The 27715-nt window shown below is 45.8% G+C and overlaps 1 protein-coding gene across 1 annotated transcript; it reads right to left on the bottom strand.

Annotated features, from left to right (window-relative positions):
- Positions 1-32: 32 nt before the first annotated feature.
- Positions 33-12712, bottom strand: SMIM20 (small integral membrane protein 20). Its single transcript, XM_079920647.1, has 3 exons — positions 12482-12712; positions 1528-1584; positions 33-764 (listed from the first exon to the last, which is right to left on the bottom strand). The coding sequence occupies exons 1-3, from the start codon at positions 12588-12590 to the stop codon at positions 727-729; spliced, it is 204 nt and encodes a 67-aa protein (XP_079776773.1). The 5' UTR covers positions 12591-12712; the 3' UTR covers positions 33-726.
- Between the last annotated feature and the right edge of the window lie 15003 nt (positions 12713-27715).

Below are 27715 nucleotides of genomic sequence, written 5' to 3'. Positions count from 1 at the left end.
CAAATATAATGTAGTCAAATAATACTTCTGGGTATCATTTAATGCGCTTACAAAGAAGGATTTACAAAAAATCTTACACCATTGTGAAGTAAAAAGAAATCATTTTAATACACATATTTTCACTCAGTTAATTCAACATGATTTCTACTAGGCATGCATACCCATTTAGCTTGATTTGCTTCATAGTTATTTATTTTTCAAAATGCAGCAACCCTCCCAATGAGATAGTTGAGTTGTACTCTTTATTCTTAAAGAGTACAATGTACCTTGTCCTCAAAGAGTTTTATCAACTTTAACATTTTCAAAGAGCCCTAGGAGGCTGCTCAATATGGTGGGTTTTCACTGAAACTTCTTATTTGGAAGACGGCAGAACAGACTAGGATCTTCCCAAGTCTACGGGTTGCTTGTATTCATGTCACAGCTCAGGTGGGTAAGAGGTAGAGACTGAATAATAAGTAGATCGCCTCCAAATGCAGCTGGGTGAGAAAGCTTCATTTTTAGAAAGGAAACCAAATCATGAAAACCTTCGTAATGGTGTGATTTGTTTCAGGGTTCTTTTGATACTTAAGAAGGGAATTAATCCTGGTGCACACTACTCTTCTTTACAGCCTTCTAGAGTTTTCTTCTCCAGCCATCGTTCTTTAGCCAGGTGATTTTGTACTTGCTACAGAAATGAAAGCATGAAGACTCTGTCTACTTTCATAATCAGAGGTGGTGATAGCCTTTTCATTTCCTGCCAAATGGATCCGACCACACTTTTAACCCTATAGAAAGAAACACGAATAAAAACAGGATTCGTTTTTAAATTTCCTACCACTTCCCTCAACCCCAAACAACTAAGATGACATCAGAATGAAGTTGTGCAATTTCCATGTAGTTGGAGTTAGTGCGGGCAAGTTGCCGGAACCCCGGAACAGGACGGCTGGGAAGCCGTGGCAGCTGACAAGAGACTTTTAAATGGCTCAGAAATTGCCCCACATCAGGGAGATATGTATCTGGCCTAGTTAAAAAATAAATGAATAAAAAAAAGACCGCTGCCACAGATTACAAGAGTTTTGGCTAATAAGCTAGAAACCTCTCATTCTCAGCCAACTTGGATCGTCTCAAAGTAACTAACCATTCAGCCATACAGGGAACTTGTGAGCTTCTGTATAAAGCAGAATCCCGCATCGATTAAAATAGCTCATAAGTAAACAGTATTTTCCCATGACGGTGGTGTTTAAATAGGTGCTTGGTAAATATGTCTGCAAAACATCTACTTATGCTTGGTAGTTAATTGCACACTTGCTACACACTTATGCCCACTTATCAAATGCAGAAGAGAAACGTGCAAACTTGCAAAACCTCTTCTGGAGTAACATATTAAGAGGAAGTCTTGGGGTGGCAACCTCTAAAACGGCAACTGCTGGGAAATAACGGCACAGTTACAATCCAGCCTCGAAGCAAAGATTTCTCCTGCTGCAAAGCACCACTCCCAACGACAACACACTAGTACACGTGAGACTTTGTTGTGATTTTTACGTTTACCTGGTGGCTGCACGTCTTCTTGGACAATACCAGCTCGATTTATGGTTTGTTCCTTCTCTGAGAAACACAACAGAAAAATTACTCATTAGAGAGGGGGCTGTGGGGCAGGGCAGTGGAAATCTTTTTATCTACGTGGAACAATGACACGGGACAATCAGGAAACAATATATCTGAGTGCTATTAAATTCAGAGCTGCCATTGCCCAAAGCTTTTACGTTACAGAAGTTAGATCCTATCAAGCAAAAAGACTGGATATTTTCAGTGAAAGAAAGAAAGCCGTACTTCAGAAGAAAAGCTTCTAATGAACATCTTTTCCCAGTGATCTCAGCAGTTTGGAAAGGCAACAAAAACAACAGCAAAAGAACAATTTTGAAAGAACTGGTGGGTGTGATATGAGGAGAGCAAGGCTGCTGAACTGCAGGAACAAGTACAATTCAGGAGAAAATGATGCAGTTTAGGTGTCTAAAATGTACTCCACTGAGGGCCTAGACCCAGAGCTAAATATGCTATGTTTTTCCTAGGAAATAGAGCAGAAAATTAATCTTTGGGTGGGTGGCTTTGGTTTGGATAATTGAAGCTTCCCTAATTGACTGCAGGTGCTACGCCAATTAGTAAGCACGTTTTAGCGTCAGCAGCTTAGCCAGTCTCTTTGGAGATGTCCCACAGGCGAAGGCCAAGAGAAACTGGGCATTTTATGTCTGTGGGCTTCAAGCCCTCACACATCTTTCTAAGTGGTGTCGAATAAACCTAAGGCCTGTGAAAACAAAGACTTATTATTTTAAGTATCTTGAAAAACAAATGGTGGCTTTTCAGCAGAAAGACTTGCAGCCAAAGGATGTTTACTACTATATTATAGTAATTAAGTGTTGTAATCAAACCTTTCTTTTAATCAGGCTGACGGTGTTTCTTTAAATCCACGTTTAGCTCTTATTTAATACTAGGCAGTTTTCTTTATTCTCATAAAGATACACAAGCATAAAGGTATAGGAAACAGGGCTTTTCCAAATCAAATATTCACTGAACTTGCTTCTCCGGTGATGTGACGGAAAGTCAATCCTAAGTGACCTGTCTGAGAGTTTTATCAATGCTAAGTTTTGCTTTGGCAAATAAAACACCGGGCAGCAGGGATTATCTGAATCTTGACATCCAATTCTAAGCAAGACAGAGGAGACACAGCATGAGGAAGCTGCTTATACAGAAGGGTCTGGTGGCTCCACTGGGCCTCTCTGAAAAGTAGCAGGTAAACAACAACCAAGACCCTGTGGACCAAGAGATGCCAAAAGAGTGGGTGACAATGGGACCTCTGAGGCGTCAGACTTCCTAAAATAACACAAAAGGCAATCTCATTTCCTAAGAAGTTAAATTCCTGTAGGAGTGAGCCCTACCATGCTGTCACCATGTAAGTCTCCAAGTACGGATCTGTCTCAAACATGCTCTTAGAAAATGCCAACTAGCAAAAGACTACACTGTCATCGATCGTGCCAGGAACAAAAACAGATATCATTTTTCACAGCTAAAAGGTCCGTTCTCCAGTATCATGGAAGAAGGAAGAGATGAATTTTTAATACATGCTTGATTGCCAGAAAGCATTCTAGATGTCCAGGTTTGAGAGAATCAGACAACCTGGTGAACGGAACACATTCTCCAAGAGGCAGGTCCTGCAAAGCCAAAGAAGCTGGCAGGCTGCCAAGCATCAGAGGAAGTTGACTTCTGGTGGCAAAGGAATGCCTAATTTGTGTTCTCACCTCTTACAATGAAATGGAGAAACAAGTGAAGAGAAAAGAATCCCTGTCTTCACACTTCCTTGCTAATTGCTAATGAGGTTGGAGAGAGGCTGAGGATTTATTTTAAATAGACCATAATCTCTTTATAATCCTTGTCCTTATGCAACCCCCTCTTTTTTGGCTTGGATGGGCAATTTAAACCCATTTGCAGAAGGAGTTCCTACCAAGTGATAACCGGTATTAGCGTCCTATCTACATCCCCTGGTTCTTTAATCCATTAATGTTTTATAAATACTCTAAGGCCAAAGCAGTCTTATATAAATTCATGATATGACACAAAGACACTTTATTTGTGAATGCGAGATACGCTAAAGGGAAAACAAACTGGTCCCTTGGGACTTAGCGAGCACATCTTGATGAGGTTGACAGTAGGTTTCTGTTTTGCTATCATTAGAGAAACAGCAAATGTCTCTCAACCTCTGGAAAAAAGGGCAACACAGAAGTCAGGGGTTTAACTATGTGGGCAAATCAGGATAAGCTAATTACTGACCTTTTAGTAGTGAGCATGCTTCTAGCAGGAGTGAAATGATAGAAACACAAATATGCAGCATGGGGCCTGGAGCTTTGCGATGCCCGTTAGAAGTTCCCTCTCCAGTGTCTCAGCAAGCCCGACTCTGCCCCCTGGTGCTAAGGCAGTGAGCTGATTTGCAGGTTTTTTTTGTTTTTTGTTTTAATATCTTTATTGGAGTATAATTGCTTCACAATGGTATGTTAGTTTCAGCTTCACAACAAAATGAATCAGTTATACATATACATATATTCCCATATCTCTTCCCGCTTGCATCTCCCTCCCTCCCACCCTCCCTATCCCACCCCTCCAGGCGGTCACAAAGCACCGAGCTGATCTCCCTGTGCTATGCGGCTGCTTCCCACCAGCCATCTACCCCACGTTTGGTAGTGTATATATGGCCATGCCTCTTGTCTGTCATACAGAGTGAAGTAAGTCAGAAGGAGAGAGACAAATACCGTATGCTGACACATATATATGGAATTTAAGAAAAAAAAATGTCATGAAAAACCTAGGGGTGAAACAGGAATAAAGACACAGACTTACTAGAGAGTGGACTTGGGGCTATGGGGAGGGGGAAGGGTAAACGGTGACAAAGTGATTTGCAGTTTTAATTGAGGATCCTTAGCTCTACTCAAAGGGCCAAGGCAGATTATTTAAAACTTAGTAATACATGCAGACGGGCTCATTTTTGTATGGTAGCAAAAGAAGCTACCTCGTAATGTTTAAGTCTTTGAACAGGAAACCTATCCTTATATTAAATGTCCATACTGTGAAATCTGTGTGACTTGCTACTTTATTTAACATTCACAGCAAATTGATACAGCGTGCTCTAACTGCCAGCCCCCTCAGTGGTCTTGTTACTGACTAGTTGAGGGTGCTCTTGGGGAGGACCAGCAGATAAAAACCTAAAAGCAGGTGCAGAATCTGACCTCGGAGTGGGGGGCCTACACAGTGAAACCATCACCTCGGGAACACCCCTCCATCTCCTCCTGCCAATGAACAGTTAAAATAAAAGCAACTCACCACCTGAGGTAATTGGACAAATGTCAACATTTGAATATGGACTGTATATTACATAATAACATTGTGTCAATATTAAATTTCCTGGATTGGATAATTGTGATTATGTAAGAGAATGTCCTTGTGCTCAGAAAATACATGCTGAAGTGTTTAGGCATCAAAGCTCACAAGGTCTTCAACTCACTCTCAAATGGTTCAGCAAAATAGTAGTAACGATTATATATGGAATGTAATTATATATGAACATATGCGTGTCCATATGTATGTATGTATAGACGTGTAACATATACATAGCGAGAGAAAGCAAATGTGGCAAAATGTTAACAACTGGTAAATCTAGGTGAAGGACATAAAAGGATTCATTGTACTATTCTTAGATCTTCTCTGTCGGCTTGGATTTTTTTTTTTTTAACAACAAAAATACACAACTGCAAAACAAGTATAAGCAAGTCCAAGAGCACTGTGACTATTCCATGATGATTAATTGAAAGTCTCTTTTAAAAATAGCAAAAATAAAATAAAATAATACTTTTCTAATGCTCCCACTTTGCTGCAGTCTGACTTCGGGGTGATCCAGAACTAGACGTGTGTATTGGGGGTGAGTGTGAGCCAGCGGCTGGGGGGACCAAAGGGCCATCGGAAGCGTGGACTCCTTCCAATACCATGAACACTTTAGTTTCTCACCAGGGTGTGTGGTAGAAACCAGGCAGCTTCGTAAGGCCTGTCAGAAAATAAGACTTTAGTCTGCGCATTTCATTTGACTCTAAGGTGAAAAGAATAAAAAGCATATTCTGAGCACTTGCCATATAATCGGGAAAATGCCCTTCCAAGGTAAGAGGCATTTCTGAGTCAAGTGATTTCTCGCAGGCCTGCTCTGACTCTGTACCACACGCTTGAGGTTGGGGGCGGAAGGGGAACGGGAGGAGAAGTGAGGTATCACAGCTCTCCCACGTAACCTTTGGCTTTACTGGCAGACACTCTTCCCTGTCCTAAAAGCAGGTGAAACAGGGCATCATTAAGCAGCAGACAAGGCTGGGGAGTTAGGGTCTAGTGTCTATCCAGGAATAAATGTGCTAGGTGACCTTGGACAAGTCACCTAAATGAGGGGACTGAATGAACACAAGATTTCTGGCAAAACCCTTTGTGCTTCTGCACATCTAACTAAAGTTAAGCATGAACAGGATCACAGAAAATGATCTTATTCTGTCTCATTTCACAGGTCGCCCTGAAATGCTGTTATTTTTTAAAGCCACATTCAGGATCACTGTCTGGTTCCAGGATGCAGAGACAAAAGGCAGACCAGCCTTCAAGTTATAGCGCCTGAATGTGCGCTGTACGTATAGCTTCAAGTATGCTTCCCTGAATGTGGGCTCTTCCCACGCATCATGCTGTGCCAATAGGCTGAAAGCTAATCAGCAACGTCTGGATTCCCTCCAGAAGCACAGCAGAACCATCCCCACGCTTCTGGTGTGGGAATGACAACTGCCAATGCCAACTGCCATCTCCCCGGTGCTCATTTCACTACTCAGGTATCACGTGTGGAACTGACCTTGTATTCCCCCTAATACTCGGTGAAGTCTGGCTGAGTTAGTGAAAGAGCTAGAGATCACACTGAATGTCAAAATGAAATTCAACACAGCAGTCTGTGACAATGGCCTGTCTGCTTTTAAATCGTAGAAGATCTCCTTGGCTTTATTTTACCTAAGCAGCCTTGTGCCTCTTTTCTACTGCCTTGAGGCTTATTCCAGCAGGGGCCCTAGAGCCTACCTGTCCCCATACCCAGGCCGGCCAGCATCAGTCAGGCTGGTCCAGATGAAGGGTCAGCAGTGTCTCGACACTTGGGCCCTACATGGCCTGGGCTCCTTGCTAGCCTCTGGCTCCCCTTCTCAAGGACTGGGTGTCTGCCCGGCCTTTCCAAGGACTGTGGGCTTCTCCTCGGTCTGCCCAGAATTCTGGGGACCATAAATGTATGAAGGACGCTCAGAAGAGAAACAGCCAACAAGAGAGGCTAAGGAGTGGATGAAAGGCAGGAGCAAAAGGGCAAAGCCAGGAGTACTGGCGGAGGGGCAGTCACGAAGCCCAGGGAAGAGAGTGTCTCAAGGACGGAGAGTCTGGCTGGGGCGTGTGCCTCTCACGCATAGTCACCTGACCTCCTGCGTCACAAAGAGAACAGAAGCCACAACAAACAGGAAGCATCCACAACCTCCCAACATCACAGCTACATCTAGAGGTATCCACACCTGCCTTTCTCCTCAGTTGCTGGAAGAGGTGTCCTGCCTTTGGTCCAAGTCTCCCTCCTCCATCTGATCTCAAGATCCCATGCCACTTCCCACTCTATGGACTGTCTTCTCTCTCCAGCAGTCTTCTTTGTCCAGAGGCTCTCTTGGCTCTCCCGCTGCTCCCAGCCAAAACGAAAACACAACAGCCCCCTCGACCAGCTGCAAAATAATTCGTCATTCTCCTCTCCATACAGACCAACATCTTTAAACAGTCAACCCAATATACTATTTACTCTTCAATCCACTGCTATCTGCTTTCTGCCATCAAACCATTGAAAGCACTTCTAACAAAACAACCAATGAGCTTTACCTTCTTTTTGCTAAATCCAATGGATATTTTCACTTTTTTTCTTTCTTACCGTCTTCAAGCAGCCTAGCCCTGCTGACCACCCCCTTTTCATGAAGAGCTATCTTCTTGGGGCTTGAGACTGCAGCCTCTTCTGGTTTTAATCCTCGCGCTCTGGCCACTCCTTTGAGGACCCTTCCTCCTCTGACCACTTGCTCTTCAGACCGTCAAATGCTAGTGTTCACCTGCATTCTGCCCTGGACAGCTTGTCTTTTTCAATCTCTGAATGCTGCCTGGGAGCCCCACCTACTGCAATGACTCTGCTTCCCATCCAATGCCAGTGACGCGCCAGCTCCAGCTCCAGCTCAGATCCTGTGGTTCAGCTCCCATCGCCTACAGGAAATCTCCAGAAGCATATCCAGGTACCTGAAACTCAATACACCCCAAACCGAACTAGCATGTCCTCTCGTCCCCCAAACAGACTTCCTGTATTTCATAATGTCTAGCACCATATCTCCTCAGCTGCTGGACCCAGAACGCTGGGTGTCAATCTTTCCTCTGCCTCCCTCAGCCCTGAGCTAATCAGTCACAAATCCCTGTAGAGGATTTATTTCTTAAATCTGGCTCCGGAATTCAGTCCTTCTCCCCAGTCCCATAACCACCACCACTCTGGTTAAGGCTACAGTCACCTCTCCCTGAGGTCACAGGAAGCACAGCCTTCCCGTATCTGGCCGTCTTACCTCCAACCTTGACCCTCCCAGCCCCTCCGTCACACACAGTCAGAGACTCCTGGAAAGAGTGAATCTGATCACCTTGCACTCCAGATTCAAATTCTTCAATGCTTTTCCACCGGCTGGACTCTGAGGACAGCAGAGGGTTACTGAAGTATTTTGACTAAGCGAGTGAGAGGATCGAATTCAAAGAGCAAACAGCACAATAGACTTTCCGACAGCCACAATGGAAGACCTGGAGTTCTATACATTCTCTGACACACAAGAATGGATGTTCCCAGTTACAAATTCTCACCAAAGAAACACAAAGATGTATTTCAGAATGAAGAAAACTGAAACTAGAAAGGTGTGAGATGAAAGAAGGATCAGTGAGTAAAGAATGAGGGTAAAGAGAAACAATCAGTGACTGTATAAAACACGGATGGTACTAAGTCATCTGGGGAGTAATAAACACAAGGCAGGGCGGGTGGGGCGTCTGGGACCGGAGCTAAGGCATTCTAAGGTCTTTGTATATTTCATAGGAGGTAAAGATATTGACTAACTTTAAACTGTCACCACAAAAGAAAAAGAGAATGTAAAACTTTCAAACTAGTAGAGGGTAAGAGAATTAAATAAAGAAGCCTTGAAGGCAGAAAAGGAGAAAAAAGGGAAGTAGAGAAACAGAAGAATAAATAGAAAACATAAGATAGGAAAAATAAAGTAAATATATCAGTAAACATAAGTGAAAATGATCTCAATCCAACAGTTTAAAAAGATTATCAGATTGGATTTTTTAAAAATCCCAGTTTAGGGCTTCCTTGGTGGCGCAGTGGTTAAGAATCCACCTGCCAATGCAGGGGACACGGGTTCGAGCCCTGGTCCGGGAAGATCCCACATGCCGCGGAGCAACTAAGCCCATGCGTCACAACTACTGAGCCTGAGCTCTAGAGCCCGCGAGCCACAACTACTGAGCCCACGTGCCACAACTACTGAAGGCCGTGTGCCTAGAGCCCATGCTCCACAACAAGAGAAGCCACCGCAATGAGAAGCCTGTGCACCACAATGGAGAGTAGCCCCCGCTTGCCGCAACTAGAGAAAGCCTGCGCCCAGCAACAAAGACCCAACACAGCCAAAATTAAATAAATAAAATAAATAAATTTATTAAAAAAAATCCCAGTTTAGGCTGGTTATAAGACTTAAGGACAAATAAAGGCTAAATATAAGAGGATATCTACATCTATATCTCTCTATATATACATATAGATATACACACACACCAGGAAAACACTAACCAAAAGAAAGCTGGTAACTATGATAATATCAGATAAAACAGAGTTCGGGAGAAATATTAGGGGTAAAGAGGACTCATATAATACTAATCGAGCCCCCCCAGAATATTCTAGATTGTGTGCACAGAATAATATGGCCTCAAGATATCTAAGTCAGAATTAAGAATGATCTGGAACCATCATATACAGAACTCTGTACTCCCAAACAAGAGAATATACATCATTCCCAGCAAACAGTGAACATTTGCAAAAACTGACTTGTACCAAGTCACAAAGCAAATCTTGACCTATCAAAAAATCAAAATCATATAGTCTGAAATCTTTGACTACAAATGCAAAGAAGGTAGATCAGCAGCAACACACTAACCAGAAAGACCACAGTGGCTGCTGGGTAAAGAATGGGTGGTCCTGGGGACCAGTGAAGCAGGGAGACCAGCTCAGAGTGCAGGGAGCGGGTGGGGGACTAGGTACGTGTGAGGCAGTGACATGAGAGAAGAGCTCTGACCGTCTTGTCCGGTCACATACATCTGGCACCTAACACAGTGCCAGACACACAGTAATTGCTAAAATCCAGGTTTAAAAAAATGAAAAGGAAGCTAACTAAATGCTAGCTGAATGTGCTGAAATGAACTGAAGCTCCGTCCTCACAGAGGGTTCCCATGACCCGGTCACGAATGTCTCACCTGGGTCGGTCCACCTGCTTAAATCTCCTTGTCTCACTTCCCTGCCCTTGTGATTCCTAATTTTTAAAATGTTTTTATGGGAAGCCTAGTGTAAAAATATACTATGTGTTTCTACACCTGTTATCTCATTTAATTCACCCCAAAACATGTAAATTCAGTCCTGCAAATTCCACTGTTACAGATGAGGAAACAGGCCAGGCTCCGAGAGGTTGAGTAACACACCTTAAGGTCCTCCTCTAGTAAGGGATTTACACCCTCATCTGACTTACTTCTCTCACCCTCTTAGAGAGGCAGTATGGTGCCCTGGTGTCACGATTAAGGGCACTGGTGCAAATCCCAGATCCAGGACTCATCGGTTGTGGGTCCTTGTACAAGTTAACTGTTCCATACCTCAGTCTGTCCACATATAAAATGGGGATGATGATCACACAGCAGCTACAATGAAGGGTTGTTATGAGCACCAAATGGATTGATATATAAGAAGTACTTAGAAGAGTGTCAGACATATAATAAGCTTTCAATAAATATTAGCTATTTAGTATCATTACCTGTTTAAGGAATCAATTATGACTCTCAGATAAGAGTGTTCAAATTAATTAAGACTGAACCAGAAAAGTGGGCAGGTGTTGACTGCCTTACAGTTAAAAATGCAGATATTGTAGCCACACGCACTAAATGTTCACTTTAAAGGCCTAATCCGTCTGTCTCAAGGCGACTCAGACAACCATAGACTCCGGACTATCCCTATGAGACTGTTGTTGGGAGACAGCGCAAACCCACACCCTGAGCATCTGACCCAGAAGAAGGTTTCTCAGCCTTGGCACCATTCGCATTTTGGGCCGGATAATTCTTTGTCAGGGGTGGCTGTCCTGTGCATGGCACAAAGTTTAGCAGCACCCCTGGCCTCTATGCACTAGATGTCAGTAGCACACACTAGCCCACCCTATGCCGTCCATTTTGTGACAAGCAAAAATGTCTCCAGATAGAACCAACTGTCCCTAGGGGGACAAAAACCATTCCCAGTTGAAAACCACCGCTCTAGTCTTCGTGACTGAAACTTCTCTAGTGGGATCCCAAGCAGACCCCCTTGTCCCAAGTTCAACTCTAGAGGCTGTCATCAAACAGCGTGGGGCAAGGATGCAGTAAGGACGGATAATGCAGATAGATTATACAGGGCTTCACACAGCCCCATGTTCACCTTCACGCATGGTGCATGGAGACAGGCTGGGAGGCAGAATGCAGAGGCCATTTCAATCTTGGCTGATGAAAAGAAGCCACAAGGAAATCTGTGTACTTAAAACGCTCTAACTCAGAAACCAAATGCTGTAGCATCTGTAATGGGCAGAGCATTTACATGGAGCTTTCGCCTTCAAATCGCCAAGCTTTCAGCCTTCGCTAATATTGTCAAGGGGCACAGTTGGCCCTCTTCCATCTTCAAGACGGTTCAGGTTTCCTGGAGAACAAAATGAGCCTCTAATGCCTAATATTTTCTCTCTGACAGATGGTTTCAGACATATCAAAGTGCTAATCCTTGCTGAGGTATAGGTCTCAAGGAAGGAGAGCTTGGCTTTTAGAATGATACGACTTGAATGATTAAGGAAGAAAATTACTCGCAGGATATTGACCATTGTCATGTGAGCAACAAGCTTAAAATGAAGACAGCAGAATCTGAAAAAATATTTGAGGAGAAAGGAGAGGAAAAACTCAAAAACCCAGGTTAACAGTTTAGGTTTGAAACATTTCCACTGAAAGACATCTTTGGGAGTGGAAATGAAGTGCAATAAAAACACCTTCAAGCTCAGGATAATTAGGGTCCATCTCCCTCCCCTCAACATCATCATTCCCAGCTTCAGTGTCTGGAAGGTCTGGAAACAGAGGTGGGAGTAGGAATACTTGTCTTGCCACTTACTAGCTGTGTGTTCTGGGGCATGTTGAACAACCTTGCTGAGCCTCAGTTTCCCCATCTGTAAAACAGATAATAATACCTACCTCAAAGTGAGGTTGTGTAAATTAAATGGTCCAATGTGTGCCTAATGAGATACATTAAAAGACTCCGGTGAATATGAACTACTTTTTAGTGTCGACCTACTATGTGCAGATTGCTTTCATTACCACCTTTGAGTCTCACCAAAGGCTAGATGATTTTATTATACAAACAGATAACTACTAAAGGGGTTGCTGAGATTCTGAGAGATTGAGTCACTTGTCCACTGTCACAAAGCTGCACACAGCGAGATTCGAACCCGGGTCTCCCTGACCGGCGAACAAAGCTCTGACCATGGCCCCACGTGGGGAAGGGAGGGGAGTTACTGAGGCCAGGCCACCGCGTGGGATCAGAGGTCACTCTCAGTTACTGGGCCCAGGCCACCGCATGGGGCCAGAGGTCACTCACGGTATTCGTCCAGCCGCATTAGGGGCCGGAAGTAGATGGGGTAGAAGGCGGCGCCGATCAGGGAGATGAAGCCGCCGAAAATGAGCGCGGTGCGCAGGTTCGCGGTCATGGCTCCAGCCGGTGACCGCCCTGACCCGCCGAGCAGCCCTCACTCTCGGAATCCCGGATCCCGCCGGCGGTATCGTGACCCCGCTCGGAAAAGGAGGAGTTGCTTTCGCTTCCGGGTCTTGGGGGGCGGGGCTAGGAGGCGGGCCGGGGCCGTGGCCGGGGGCGGGGTGGAGTTGGGGCAGGGGTGGGGCCAAGGGCGGGGTCTAGGATTGGGTGGAGCTAGGGAGGGGCGGGGTCAGGGACCCGGCGCACCGCCTCCCGGGCTCTCCCTGGCAGCTCGTAGCGCTGGGCGAGCGCGATACGCGGCTAGAGACTGGAGCTTTAGTTGATTCCCTGTTCTGCCCCCGACCCCCCAGCCTGGTTTTTCTTTCAGCCGCTCCACCCACCTATCTTCTGACCTCGTTTACCACTCCCTCCTTTACAAACCACGTTTTTTCGTTCTTCCCCCATTGATTTGATTTTTGTGACTATACCAGGAGGTGGATGCTCTCTATGGCTCGTTGATTTAATCCTTGCATTTTTTACAGGTGAGGGAATCCTGGCTTGGCTGCGCGGATTTGGACAAGTCACTTGGCCTAAAGGGCGGTTTGAGGGGATTAGAGACAAAGGTGCAAATCGCCTGGCCCAGGATGGCCCGCAGGGGATTCAGAAATCGGAGCCACAGGGGCTTATGAACCACCTGGGAGGACGGTTTCAACATCCGAGCTACACCTCACTCTGATTTTCCATGCCCTCCTCTCTCGTTCTTCCCTTTGCTGGATGTCAGGGTTACGAATGAGGATGGGGAGTAGAGATCAGCACAGGGCGGGGAGCCAGCAGCCAGTCCCACTGATGGGACCTTGGGGCTCTGCCTTGTGGCCTGAGGTGGGAGCCACTGAGGACAGACATCTGCTTCCTCTTCCTGAGATTGCCATCCTCCGTGCTTCCAGGTGGGCTGTGCCGGCATACGACCCACCCAAGGGTACTGGGCAGCTGAGACTAAGATTCCTTGGGCCTTCATTCAGTCCTTTATTAAAAAGAATGATACCAGTGGCTGGGGGCTGCAGAGGAAAAAAGACCCCAGCACATCCTGACCCCAGCATCATTAGTTAGTCCAGAAAAGGTCTACAATCTTTCAGAAATGGCGTAGAGGACACAGGTTTCCTCTTTCTTTGTAGTTTTGTAGTTGAGTCAAGCCATTTACTTCCGTAGTTCCAGAAGCATATAAACCAGGTGTTTGATCTGTCGGCAGATTTAGGGACTGTCTGCTATGCCCCCAAACATCAGGCAAAGTGCTTTGGGGGCCACAAAGATGAATAAGACGTGACCCTTGTTCTCCAGGATCCTGCTATATGGATGAAGAGACAGGACATGTACATAAAAAGAGAACTAATGACCAGATGCCACCTGTTGCTGGTGAGTGATACGGTCCTGTGGGCTACCAAGTTCAGAGGAGGAAGACAGATGACTGTAGAGTGAGACAGCTGCTCCTCAGGCGCTTGCAGGAGCTTGTTGGGGGGAAGACAAAAGACTTCATAGCAAAGAGGGAAGCTGCAACGCATGCTTTATATCACGTGATATAAAAATCCCAGGTGTAGGGCACATTTGTTGTTTTAGCCACCCTGCATCCACTTCTCTTTCTGTTAATAGTACCCCAAATATCTTTTGGCAAACCACTCCTCTCCCGATTTGTGAGGTAAACTGGGGCTTCTCCCCCAACTTCAATCCTTACTCTTTCCCAGCTCTGAAGGTTAAGCATATAACCAGGCCTGACCAAGCTCCCTCACTCATGGGGATGATAGGCCCTGGACCCAGGCCTGATTGTCCAGTGTGGCTGCATCCAGCTTGTCCAGCCTGGCCACATTACCCATGTTGAGCCAAACATAGTCTATCCCAGCTGCTGGGAGGCTGGATTTGAACTGGAAGGGATGAGACTCTGGAACTGCTGGGGACCATGGTTTAGAGACTGAGAATGAGGACATTATAGCAGAAGGAGAGCTGAGAGATGGAGAGAAATCAGATGCTGACACTACGTTTGAGCCCCTGAAGCCAACTGTGCCCCAAACTGGATTTCTCAGTAACATGAACCAGTAAAGTCTCCTCTTCACTGAAGCCAATTTGAGTTGGGTTCCTTTTTTTTTTTAATAGATCTTTATTGGAGTATAACTGCTTCACAATACCGTGTTAGTTTCTGTTGCACAACAAAGCGAATCAGCCATATGCATACACATGTCCCCATATCCCCTCCCTCTTGAGCCTCCCTCCCACCCTCCCTATCCCACCCCTCTAGGTCATCGCAAAGCACCGAGCCGATCTCCCTGTGCTATGCTTCTGCTCCCCACCAGCGAACTATTTTACATTCAGTAGTGTATATATGGCAATGCTACTCTCACTTCGCCCCAGCTTCGCCCTCCCACCCCATGTCAGCATGTCCATTCTCTATGTCTACCTCTTTATTCCTGCCCTGCAACCAAGTTCATCAGTACCATTTTTTTTTTTTAGATTCCATATATATGCATTAGCATATGGTATTTGTTTTTCACTTTCTGACTTACTTCACTCTGTATGACAGACTCTAGGTCCATCCACTTCACTACAAATAACTCAGTTTTGTTTCTTTTTATGGCTGAGTAATATTCCATTGTATATATGTGCCACATCTTCTTTATCCATTCATCTGTCGATGGACATTTAGGTTGGTTCCATGTCCTGGCTATTGTAAATAGTGCTGCAATGAACTTTGTGGTGCATGACTCTTTTAAAACAGCAGGAGTTCCAGATGAAATCACCACAGGTGGGATTTCATTTGCTCAACATCTCCATGAGCTCCAAGTCAAGGATTACTCTGTGATTTAGATCAGGTCACTGAGAGCAAGAGACCTCACACCATTGGCTGAGCCAGGACCAGGACTGAGCGCTCATGATTCCTAATAGAATATGCTCCTCCATGACATCCTACTGTCTTTGCGAGCAAGCTTGGCAGATGGCTGGCTGAGCCCTATCCTCAGAGCCTCTGAAAGCCAGTGTGGAGTGTGCCAGGGTGTCCTCATGAGGTACGAGCCGTGCTTCCAAGGCAGGGACAGGACCAATGTGGGACAGATGAGCCATCCCCTCTCCACGGTGATGAGGGAAGTAACTGGTGGTTTCTCTGTCCCCTCATGCTGATCTAGAGGTTTTAGACTGGCCAGCAGCCAGCCTATAATCTATACAAATACACTAATCTACACAAACAATATAGTCCATCTATAGCTTATTAGCATCATTATACCATCACTTGCCTGCCACTGAGTCCTATTAAAACAAGTTCATCTCTTTGATCCCAATGTTCTTCCCCTTTCTAAGAATCCCACTGACCTATAGATTCAATCAGCAAATACTTATTGTGTGCAGGCAAAGCACCGTGCTGGTTGATCAGGAGCACAAGAAAGAAGCAACCAACATTTGCGTATTTGACAAAGGTTCACTGAGCCAGGCGCTCCTCAGGTGCTGGTGGACGCAGCGGTGAATTAAGAAGAGAGTCTGCTGTCCTCATGGTGGCTACAGTCTGGCGGAGGGATAAGATATTGGCTGTGGATAGTAATTGCTTTGTGGACACTCAGCCTCCCCTAATAATAGCTCCTGCTTCCTTTCAGAGAATGACCGCTCATCTTGTCATTCCTGCTTGGACTGTAAATCCAGGGACCCTGTGCGTTCCTAGCAGTATTAATATCAAAGCTGTAGAACACTTCCTTTGTGCCAGGTTTACCCAGTTAGTACTCACCAATCCCCAAGGATAGGCATCCCCGTTTACAGAGAGGGAAGCTGGATCATTGCAAAAAGGACTACCTCAAGGTCACATGGCTAGGAAGTGGCAGAGCCTGGATTCACATCCATGAGGCACCAGAGACCTGCTCTCACCATCAGTCTAAACTGCCTTGCAAAGTTAGTGTGTTCATGTCGTCTGAGTATGGGTTCAATTCCAACTGGGTCCCATTGTTCTCTTTCTCCCAGAAATAAGAATCATGAGGATGGTGACACAGGACAGACAGCACTGCTGCAGTGGATCTCTTCCACTGCTAACGTTCTGGTTAGATTAATGCATATCTCCCACTTGCCTGGGGTCCTGGAGCTTCCCTTGTTTTCCCGCCTTGCCGTCTGATTCTCGATTGTTCGTTGTATTCTTTCTGCAGGTCACCCCGTAGGCTTCTAGTAAACTCCCTTTGGATTTCAGTGAGTCAGAGTCAGTTTCAGTTGCATGCCATTAGGAGCCCTAATAGATAAAGAAATTCCCACATTTATTTCCAACACATGACATAGATGAAGGGCTTGGGGCACCATAGCTGTGCTAATGTTTGTGAATGCCAAAGGAGGTTCGGGTCTGGGGAAGGTATTCATGCAAAGGGAGAGAGAGCTCAAGGGACGTAGGGAGACAGGACGCAAACCAAATATGTCAGGAGTCCTAGGGTGCACATTTTCATCTCAGTCACTGAGAGAAAAGTTGCTTTGGGCTCCTATCCGGCACTTCCTCCCTCTTGCCTTGGATGTGAAGATTGAATGCTTGCGGGAAGCAGACCACCAGCGGTGTCTTGCAGAGTTCAGACAGACCTCAAAGTTAATCCGCTCTCTGATCTAAGCAAAATGTGATGAGGGTTTCCTGGGACAGCAGCTCCACTAATTGTGGCACTGCAGCCCAGCTGCTGTATTTTTAGACTATTGTAGATTCCCAAGAAGTATCATTACCTTCTGCGGGAAAACAGACTAGAAACTTGGGGTTTGGAGTGGGGCGAGATCTAATACAGGACCCTCTGGACCTGTGCTTTTGAGAATATGAGAGTAAGCTGGGGAAATGCTTCCCTATTTTTCTTGGGCTCTGTGACTCTCTGAGTCCCTACCCATCTGTATAAATATTTCCAATTTAGATTACTTGTCAAGTTTTTCTTCTTTGATCTGTTTTTTACAGCTAAGAGATCTCCCCACATGTCCATGTTGGCTTATCTCTTGCCACACCATCCAGCCTACAGTTTTAAGTGGTATCTTTATGATTTCCAGGTGTCCAGACGCAGCCTTTCTGCTAAACTCCAGCCTCATGGGCCTGACGGCCATCTTCAGGTCCAAGACCCACATGTTTCTGCTCCCTCCTTCTCATTTTCAAGGTCACTGGCTTGGTTTGAGGCTTCACCTGCTCACTTGGCCATGGCGGCCCAACCTGCATGCGTCATCTTCTTCAGTCACTAACTGTCGCCGAAGTTATTTTCTGAAACCATAGATCTGGCCAATCACTGCTCTTCTCAGAAGCCTTCAGTATCTCTCTAAAGGATGAATTATTCATCCTGGACCCCAGGCTCTGGTCAACAGGCCATTAAAGGCCACTGCTGCATCCATGGGCTTCTGCTGCATGAAAGTAGTGCTCTATGTCCTGGTTGCCATGCTCTGTGCCCATGGCCATGGCTGATTGAATCAGCAGGTATGTAAGACCCAGAACATAGTCAGAGGCCCCAAATCTCTGCCTAAATGGGGAATGGGCTGACCCAGTCAGACTCTCTGCCTCTGGAATTTCAGCTGGAAGGTCAGAGAGAGTTGGAAGGTCGGCAGAGAGAGCAGAGGTTGGACAGATGCACAGGGGGAGGCGGTAGCAACACGAGAGGATCTGTGAGTAAGCCATGGTGATGAGTTAGCAGAAGCTGTGAGAGAAAAGCTGAGTAGATGGGGAAGGAATTGCCTGGGAATAACAAGAAGTGGAGCACAGTGGAGGAGAGTGAAAACCAAGATTCACAAATCCCTGCTGCTGAGAAGTAACGAGGTACCTTAAGCCCGCGGACTGCCTGGGATTCATTTATTCATTCATTGATTTCTACCAGTTTTATGGAGCACCTGTTATATGCCAGACACTATTCTAAGCTTTAGACAAAGTCCTTGCCTTCATGGTGCTTGTATTCTAGCTGGGGAGGTAAGTAATAAATAGATTTAAAAAAATAAATGGGGGCTTCCCTGGTGGCGCAGTGGTTGAGAGTCCGCCTGCCGATGCAGGGGACACAGGTCCATGCCCTGGTCTGGGAAGATCCCACATGCCGCGGAGCGGCTGGGCCTGTGAGCCATGGCCGCTGAGCCTGTGCGTCCGGAGCCTGTGCTCTGCAACGGGAGAGGCCACAACCGTGAGAGGCCCGTGAACAGCCCCCCCACAAAAAAATAAATAAAATAAATAAATGGGGACAGTTTGACAATTTCTTACAAAACTAAACATACTCTTCCCATGAAATCCCAAAGGAGTCTCCTCTTAAAAACCTGCACATGGATGTTTGTAGCAGCTTTGTTCAAAATTGCTAAAACTTGGAAGCAACCGATATGCCCTTCGGTAGGTGAATGGATAAATAAACTGTGGAACATCCAGACAATGGAAGGTTATTCAGCACCAAAACGAAGGAGCTATCAGGACATGAAAAGACATGGAGGAGCCTAAGTGAAAGAGGCCAATCTGAGGTCTACATGCTATATGATTCCCACTACATGACTTTCTGGAAAAGGCAAAACTATGGAGACAGTGAAAAGATCAGTGTTTGCCAGGGGCTAGGGCACAGAGAGGGATGAACAGGCAGAACCCAGAGGATTTTAAGGGCAGGGAAAATACTTTGTATAATACCATAATAATGGACTCCTGTCATTATACATTTGTCCCATCCCACAGAGTATGCAACACCAAGAGTGAATCATAACTCTGGACTTATGGACTTTGGATGATAACAATGTGTCAATGTACGTTTATGGTTTGTAACACATGTTCCACTCTGGGGGAGGGTGTTGATAGTGGGGGAGGGTATGTGTATATGGGGGCAGAGGGTATATGGGAACTCCCTGTACTCTCGGCTCAGTTTTGCTGGGAACCTAAAACTGCTCTACCAAATAAAGTCTATGCAAAAACAAAGTCCTCTTCCCCCACCCCCCAAAAGTAGAAGAGGTTTTAGTAAGCTCTGGCATCATGGAGCCACAGGAGGAAGGAATGGATTCTGAGGAGGGAAAAAATCTATTTCGTAACAAAACACTGTGGGAAGGGGCTACTCCAGATTAAAAGAAACTAAAGGGATGAGCATAACTACCTACCTAGAAAGATAGATAAATAAATAAACAAATAAATAGAGTAGTAAGTGCTGGAAAGAAAAGCAGAGCCAGCAAGAGGACTGGGGGCCAGGTGGGGGACAACTGTTTTTATTTAGGTGTCAAGGAAGCTGTCTCCGAGAAGGCAGCAGACCCCTGAATGAACAGAAGGAGGGGCCCATGTGAATATCTGGGGGATGAGCCGTCCATGCGGAGGGACCTACCAGTGCAAAAGTGCTGAGCCCACGATGTGCTTGCTCTTCCAAGAGCAGCAAGGAGGTGGTGTGGCTGGAGCTGAGGGAGCGGAGGGGACATGGATGCGGCTGGGGCAAGAGCACCGTGCCCGGGACCTTGGAGGCTGTGCAGCGCTCGGGATGTCACTGTGCGTGCGATTGGGGTCGGGGGTGGGGCGGTGGAGAGCCACTGGGGGATCCGGAGCAACCTTCCAGTGCCAGGGTCTCTGGGGGAAGTCCACCTGCTCTGCAGTTTGCATTCTTCCCGCAGACGCCTGTCTCCCTGACCCATGGGGCCCCGTTGTTTCCCACAAAGCCCCTTTACTCAGAAGAGCAGGGACAAGTTTTCCTTCCTGGAGAAGAGTGACAAAGTGAGCGCATCCCCATGATATGACCCTGAACGACGCTCTGGATTTCTCTTTCTCCGTCTCACCCGTCTGTCCCAGGGCCTCACTCCAGTGGCGGATCTGTTTGCCAGGTGCTAAATACAGCCCGCCTTTGCCTGCCTCCAAGCTTTGCTTTAACTCTTCCCTGTCTCTGGATGACTTTCTCTCCAGAGCCTCTTGTCGCAGTCCTTCTCTCCTAGGACGTTCTCCAATCCCACGTCTTCTAGGAAACCTTCTAGACCACTTGACTGGAAATGGACTCTTCTCTCCTAAACTCCCATGGGTATTATTTTTGGCTGCATAACTAATGACCCAAAACTTAGTGCTTAAGAATTAAAAGAACAATTTACTATCTCTTGAAATGCTGTGACTCTACTAGGTGTTCTTGCGCATCACAGGTGTGGCTGGGCGCTGGTACAGCTGAAGTCGCCTGGGAGCCTAGCTAGACTGGACCATCTAAGGTGACTCACGCCCATGGCCGACAGCTGATGCTTAGCCGGGGCCGATGGGAGCACCCATAGGTGACATTTCTCAGATGGAGACTCCGTTGCAAGAGAGAGCATCCCAAGGAAATCCGGAGGGGGCCACAAGACTTCTGATGGTTTAGACTTGGAAGGCATCTGGAGTCATTTCAGCTACACTTTATTGGTCAAAGGTCATGGCTGGACCAGTTTTAAGGGGTTGGGGGGTGGGGCATGGGATGGGGGCTAGCCCCTAGCTCTGCAGTTATTTTTAATCCACCATAGCTCGCATGGTGATTTTCCCACATACTGATGAGAATGTTCATCTCCTTTTGCCTATATTTAAATTATTTAAGTGTCTTTTACCTCACATACTAGATTTTAAGTCGCTGCTGAGAGATTACATCTTATTTAACCCAATTCTTTCAATGTAATAACCACAATAGCAACAACAGATGTTAAGTGCCTGCTACGTACTTGATCTCATCTAAATAAAGATATAATCTCATCTAATCTCTACTCAGATATGGTAGACGTTACCTCCATTTTACAGATGGGGAAACTGAGGCACAGAGAAATTCAGCCTTGCTCAAAGCCACCTAGTTGGTAAGCGGCAGAGCCACGATTTGAACCCACTGAAGAATCTGTGTTCTCATTCTCTGTTCTATTGTCACCTTACAGTTTTGGCACCAAGGAAACGTGCTCGAGTCAATCATCTGTGTTGGCATTACAGAAGTGTCGCTGGGCAGAAGAACAAAAGGAATGAAGAAAGGAAGCAATACAGAAAGTGAATGGTGGCATGGAATTGTCATCAAGTGCTCCAGGTGGCTCCAGTCCATACACGGTCCAGGAGTCCAGTGCTGAGAGTCCTTTGCAGCCTGGTAGACGGAGTGCAGAGCGTTTGGGATCTCAGCAAGAAGTGGGAGTATTTATTTGGTCTGAGCACCTGATGCAAAACTTTCCTACCAAATCCCAATTTTCTATCTGCCAAGATAAGTGATGGAGGTTTGTGGTTCCCATTCTAGCACATCCACCCAGCCCAGGGACCTACAATTCTGAATTTCTGGCCTGCTTCCTTCTAGCTAGAAGTGAATCTAGATTTACTTCCCATCAGGAACAAGACAACCTCCGTGCTCCATGAGATCCTAGTTTTCTGTGGGTTTTTTTTGGGGGGGGTACACGGGCCTCTCACTGTTGTGGCCTCTCCCGTTGCGGAGCAACAGGCTCCGGACGCGCAGGCTCAGTGGCCACGGCTCACGGGCCCAGCCGCTCCGCGGCATGTGGGATCTTCCCGGACCAGGGCACGAACCCGTGTCCCCTGCATCGGCAGGCAGGCGCCACCAGGGAAGCCCAGATCCTAGTTTTAGAAGACTCCACTTTTATCCTGGGGACATCAATCTATGTGTAGAAGGCCCCTCTCTGTGGAAGAAGAGACACTGAAACAAAAAATAAGTGGAAACTTCATATCCAGGGAGATGACAAATAAAATTTCAATATTTCTTACATTAAACCACCTCTTACACCTCTGTTCTTTATGAACATAAGGGCATCGATGGGCCAAAAGTCCAGAAAACAGCCTTAGTTCCTGTCTTGGTGCATTCAGGCTACTGTAACAAAATACCATAGACTGGGTAGTTTATAAACAACAAGCATTTATTTCTCACAGGTCTGGAGACTGAAAGGCCAAGATCATGGTGCCAGCATGGTTGGTATGGGCCCTAATTCTGTATAAGTTGGGTCCTTCTTGCTGTGTCCTCATGTGGTGGAAGCGGGGAGGGATCTCTCTGAACCCTCTTTTTTTTAAGGCACTAATCCCATTCATGAAGGCTCCACTCTCATGACTTAAACACCTCCCAAAGCCCCCACCTCCTAATACCATCACCTTTGAGGGTTAGGATTTCAAAAAATGAATGTTAGGGGACACAAACATTCAGACAATAGCAGTTCCTCAATGAGAATGTGAACAGTCAGTGCAGAGAACAGAGACAGATTTTTTTAGCCTCTCTCTCCTGTCAATCCCACATTCATAGGGGCTGATGGTCCCCTGCCCACAGGCTCACCATGCCGGAAGAACATTGCATTGAAAAGTTCTTGGACATCACAATGCAGGTGTGTCCGTACTACTTCAAGGACACAGTCATGCAGCCTCTATGTACCTTGGAAATGAAAAAAGAATTTCACTGGTTGGCCCGGTCAGCCGACATTCTTAATCCTTTACAGTCAATTCTCCTTGTTCCAGGTCCACCCCGGAGCCCCGAGAAGGATAAAAGGGTAGGTCAGCTTATAAAAATAATACCTTAAGACCCTAGAAAGTCTGAAATGATGGAACTCTGCCAAACAACAGAGGAAATTCGTCCTGAAAATACCAACTAGTTGTGTAGGAAAGTCAATAGAAAATTGGGCTCTATCAGAGGCAATATGATCTAACATGGACTGTTGGTCCCATTGAATATTTTTGTCCCCTTTATCCCTGCCAGTCACCCGCATAACCATTCTTCACCTATAAGCCAGAGCTAACTTTGACAAAGTGAAATCAGATTGTATGACCTCTTGCGAAAATACCCACAAGTCTTCCCAATCACTTAGAATAGTATCCAAACATCTTACCATGTCCTTAGAATGTTCTAGATCATTTGCCCCTGCCTACCTCTTCCAATCTCATCTCCCTCCATTCACCCTCCATTCATCTCCTTGCTCTGTTTTCTACAGCACCCTCAACCTACCTGTTTACACATTCACCATCGCCCCTTACTCTAGAATGTAAGCATCATGAGTGCAGAAATGTTGTCTACTTCCCCACTGCATCTCTAGCACCTTCCAGAATACTTGGCACATAGTAGATGCTCAATAAATATTTGTCGAATGACTGAAGATATCTGTTTTCTTTGTTCTCCAGGCATTTTAGAAAAACTCTTGTACAGGGAAGATAGTTGGAAATTTAACCTCTCTTGGGAAGGCAGGGAAAGCTTTGCTTCTCATTAATTATTTAATTACCTTCAAAGCTTGGGATTTCAGGAAGATTAAAAATCCTCCCTATTCCACTTATCACAGCTACATGCTCTCAGGCCTAATCATAGCACCTGTGACTCTTATACTGCTTGGTGGTGTCTGGTCTCCTGAAAGGATTAGTACATCAAGAAAGCGTCTGCAGACTGTTACCATTGGCACCTTTTGAGATTTTAATTAATGGAGTATTTTTTTTTCTTTCTCATTCATGGTCAGGATTTTGATTATACTGTGACTCTATACTGCTTGGTGGTGTCCGGTTTCCTGAAAGGATTAGTACAGCAAGAAAGCGTCTGCAGACTGTTACCATTGGCATCTTTTGAGATTTTAATTAATGGAATATTTTTTTTTCTTTCTCATTCATGGTCAGGATTTTGATTACCTTGTAAGTGGGAGCTTTTCATTTAGAGGTGTCTGGAGGTGGGTGCTTAGGGCTGATGAGAGATGCCAGGGCTGCCCTTAGCTGCTGGTGAAGGAATTGGCGTGTTCTAGCTGCTTCCACCCCGTATCCACGTGGTCCACACCCCATGTGGGAGGATGGACACGCACACGATTGTTGGCTGCAGTGGGTGGTTGGACTTGCCGGGACCTCTCTGCTGATCAGACATTTCTTTCTGTCTACAGCATCTTTGTGGACGTGGGGGTCCCCAAGTTTTCGGCCAGTGAGACCAGCAGGAAGCAGCTCACTCTGACGCTTTGTCATTTGGGCACCTTCGTCTCAGTGTTTGGACCTCCATCTAGGCTGCCTCAGCACTTCTGAATGAGCAATGTCTGGAAATAGTTCATCCACAGACCCGGCTCTGCAGGTGAAGGCTTCTCAGTGGAGCATGGGGTAAATCTGACCACTCCCCACTCTGGCCTGTTCTGTATCTGGATGAGCTTTGCAGTGAGATAGATCTGGGTTTGCAACTTACCAATTTTATTTAAACTCCTAAGCTTCAATTTCTTCATCTGTCAAATGAGGATGATAACTATAACGTACCACACGATTTTTTAAAGAGGGTTAAATGAGACACTGCATGCAATTGTTTAGAATAGTAAAGGTCAGCTGATATTATTTGGGTTCAAGTCTGTGTATGGCACCTTAACAAGCTAATTCACGTCTCTGGACCTCAGTTTCCTCATCTATAAAATGGGGATAATGTGATTGTGTGAGGATGAAATAAGAATGCAGGATAAATAGTCAAAAGCACTGTACAAATCCTAGCTAATTTCATCAATGAGTCATCTGCATCTACCCCTGGCCATTAAGTTAAGTTGACTTTCTCATGAAACCCTAAACATGGACATGCTGTCTCTCTTACTCAGTTTTTTAAAATGTAGAAATATAAAATGGGGAGGGCTGTATGCAAACACTGCTGAAAAATTAAAAAAAAAAAAAAGAAAAAGAAAAAAGAAAATAGCATTTAAATGATTATTGCATGAGTGACCAGACTATTGTCCCTCAGGGGGAAATATTTCCCAGTTTGCTTAGAGCAGCAAAAAGAGGAGAAAAAAAACGATTTGATTGTTATTTCAAAATCTGTCTCCCCCAGGGAAATTAAACCTGAGTTATGGGGTATTTTGCATAAAGCAAAGTCTAGTATAAAACTAACAAGTTAAAAAAACACTGTGAGGTAAACCTAAGTGGATTCAGGCAGGGCTTTCCCAAGCACACCGGCACTCCTGCCACAGAACCTCCTCTTATTCTCACCCCACCCCACGTCCTCAGCCTGGGAAGACGTCGGTGTATCCATAAGGAGTTGCCTCACCTGGCTGTGGTCCAGTCTCCCTAGCAGGGACATCCTAATGTTAACAGCTGATACGTTGATAGGCCCTCTCACCCTATGTCACTCCCAGCAGCCCTCCTTACCCCAGCAGTAACTGATGTGCTATGAGAACCACAAAGGCAGTAGTTTTATATTGAAGCAGCAAGTTATTATATCTAAGCTATGGTTTCTGTTTTTATTTTTTTCAAAAACTACACCGGATACTTTTCCAGAAGCCTGATGGTTTTTAGCCTCATTTAAAATTTTCTGTTCTATGGGCAATTTTAAGGATCAGGAGCATTTCATATTTAAATCTTTTCAGCATCTCTTTCTGTAACAGAACCATTGTTTCTGTAGGGACTCCATTTCAAAGGAGTCTGGAACTGCCCAGTTCACATATCCTATGCTCTTGGCTAACTAACCAGTCATTAGACTGGTTCCGACAGGCACATGATCTAAATCAAGCAAATTGGGATCTTTTCTGGATCTTTTCTGATGCTGCAATCAGGAAAGGCCATGTCTTTCCCCTGGGGTTGTTAGGCTGGGAGGATTTCAGTCTGAGGTTCCGCTAGCCACAGAACGAGGGCCTCTTGGAGAAACAGGAGATCCCTGATTGCATTGTTTGCTCTCTGGATCAAGCCTTGCCTGAAGCCAAACAGTAGGGCATTATGTGAGCTAATAAATACCTTCCGTGCTGCTTTTTGAATGGAGTTTGAATGAGTTTCTGCCAGTTCCCACTGAAAGCATCCTGAAAAATACAGTTAGATTAGCCTGTATAGTAGGCTTTTTGAAAATCTTGAAGAATTGATACAATGGAATGAATGTAGTGGAAAGAAATGTGAACTAGAGGGTAGGCTGTAGGGTTAAGTTTGGAATTTCCTTTAAAAATAGTGTCTCCCATTTACTGAACACTTACTACGTGCCAGCTCTTTTATATACTCTCTCTTTTGGCTTCTCACCACCATCCTGCATGCTATACTCATTCTAGAAAGGAGAAAATCGAGGCTCCGGGGAGCTAAGAGACTTGCCAAAGACCATTCAGGTAGAAGGTAATGGAGCCAGGATTTTACACTCAGAATCGGGGCCAGATACGCCATATCACACAGATCCGTCTAAGATTATCGCTAATTCATTCATTTAGCACTAATCAGATATTAGGTATTTGCTGGGTGGTCCTAGGCACTGGGGATATGAAATAAATAAAATAGTGCACATCCTCCAGCTGCTTACAGTCCGTTGGGGGCCCTTCATTAGGGTCTTCATTGGTTTGAACTGTCTCCCCACAAAAGATGATCTTGAAGCCCTAACCCCCAGTGTCTGTGAATGTGACCTTCTTTGGGAATAGGATCTGTGCAGATGTAATCAAGTTAAAATGAGCTCACTAGTAGGGCAGGCCCTCATCCGGTATGGCTGGTGTCCTTGAGAGAGGGAAATTTAGACTCAGAGCCACACAGGGAGAAGACCCTGTGAAGATGGAGGCCTTCTTCAAGGCCTCCATCTTGGAGTGATGCATCTCCAAGCGGAGGAACAATAAAGGTTGCCTGCTGTCACCGGAAGTTGCGAGAGAGGCGTGGAACAGATTGTCCCTATGAGCTCTCAGAGGGAACCAACCTTGCCAACACCTCGATTTAGGACTTCTAGCCTCCAGAACTGTGAGACAAGAATTTTCCATCATTTCGAGCCACTCAGTTTTTAAGTTTTTGGTACTTTGTTACAGCGGCCCCAGGAAACACATACAGTCACCCAGGGTCCTGTCCCCAGCAACCTACATTTATTTGAATCTCACCTAAGATTGCTCTGCCTGTGGCCCCCCCCAGATCCCACCACCACCAGGGACAGGTCTCTGCAGCCAGGGAGTCCCACCTTGTCCTTCCATCACACCTTGCAGGTGGGCTCCTCTTAGCCACAGCTCCCTGCCCTCTCTGCCACAGGTGTGTGAAGCCACCAGGTCGTGGAGTGCCCATCTCCAGGACCCAACCTGTGTGGCAGCTCTTCCCTCCCCTGTCCTCTGAACACACTCTCTCCCCAGTGGCTGCCTGGGACCCCACTGTTTGCTCTGGATGGGCAAGTGCCTGGAGGCAGCGGACAGCTAATACCAGGGTGTTGCCCTTCCTTTATATTCCAAGACTGTTCCGTTTCCAGGATACGGTCTCGTGATTCCTCCTTCGTGATGAATGTTGAAGCCATGTCTTGATGTACTGTCTTAATAACTTGGTGAAGGCACACAGCCTTTGGTTGGCAAACG

Source organism: Stenella coeruleoalba (assembly GCF_951394435.1).
Source record: "Stenella coeruleoalba genome assembly, chromosome: 4".
Lineage (NCBI taxonomy): Eukaryota > Metazoa > Chordata > Mammalia > Artiodactyla > Delphinidae > Stenella > Stenella coeruleoalba.
Note: the sequence above shows the minus strand (reverse complement) of the source record. Positions and strands in the feature narration are given on the sequence as shown.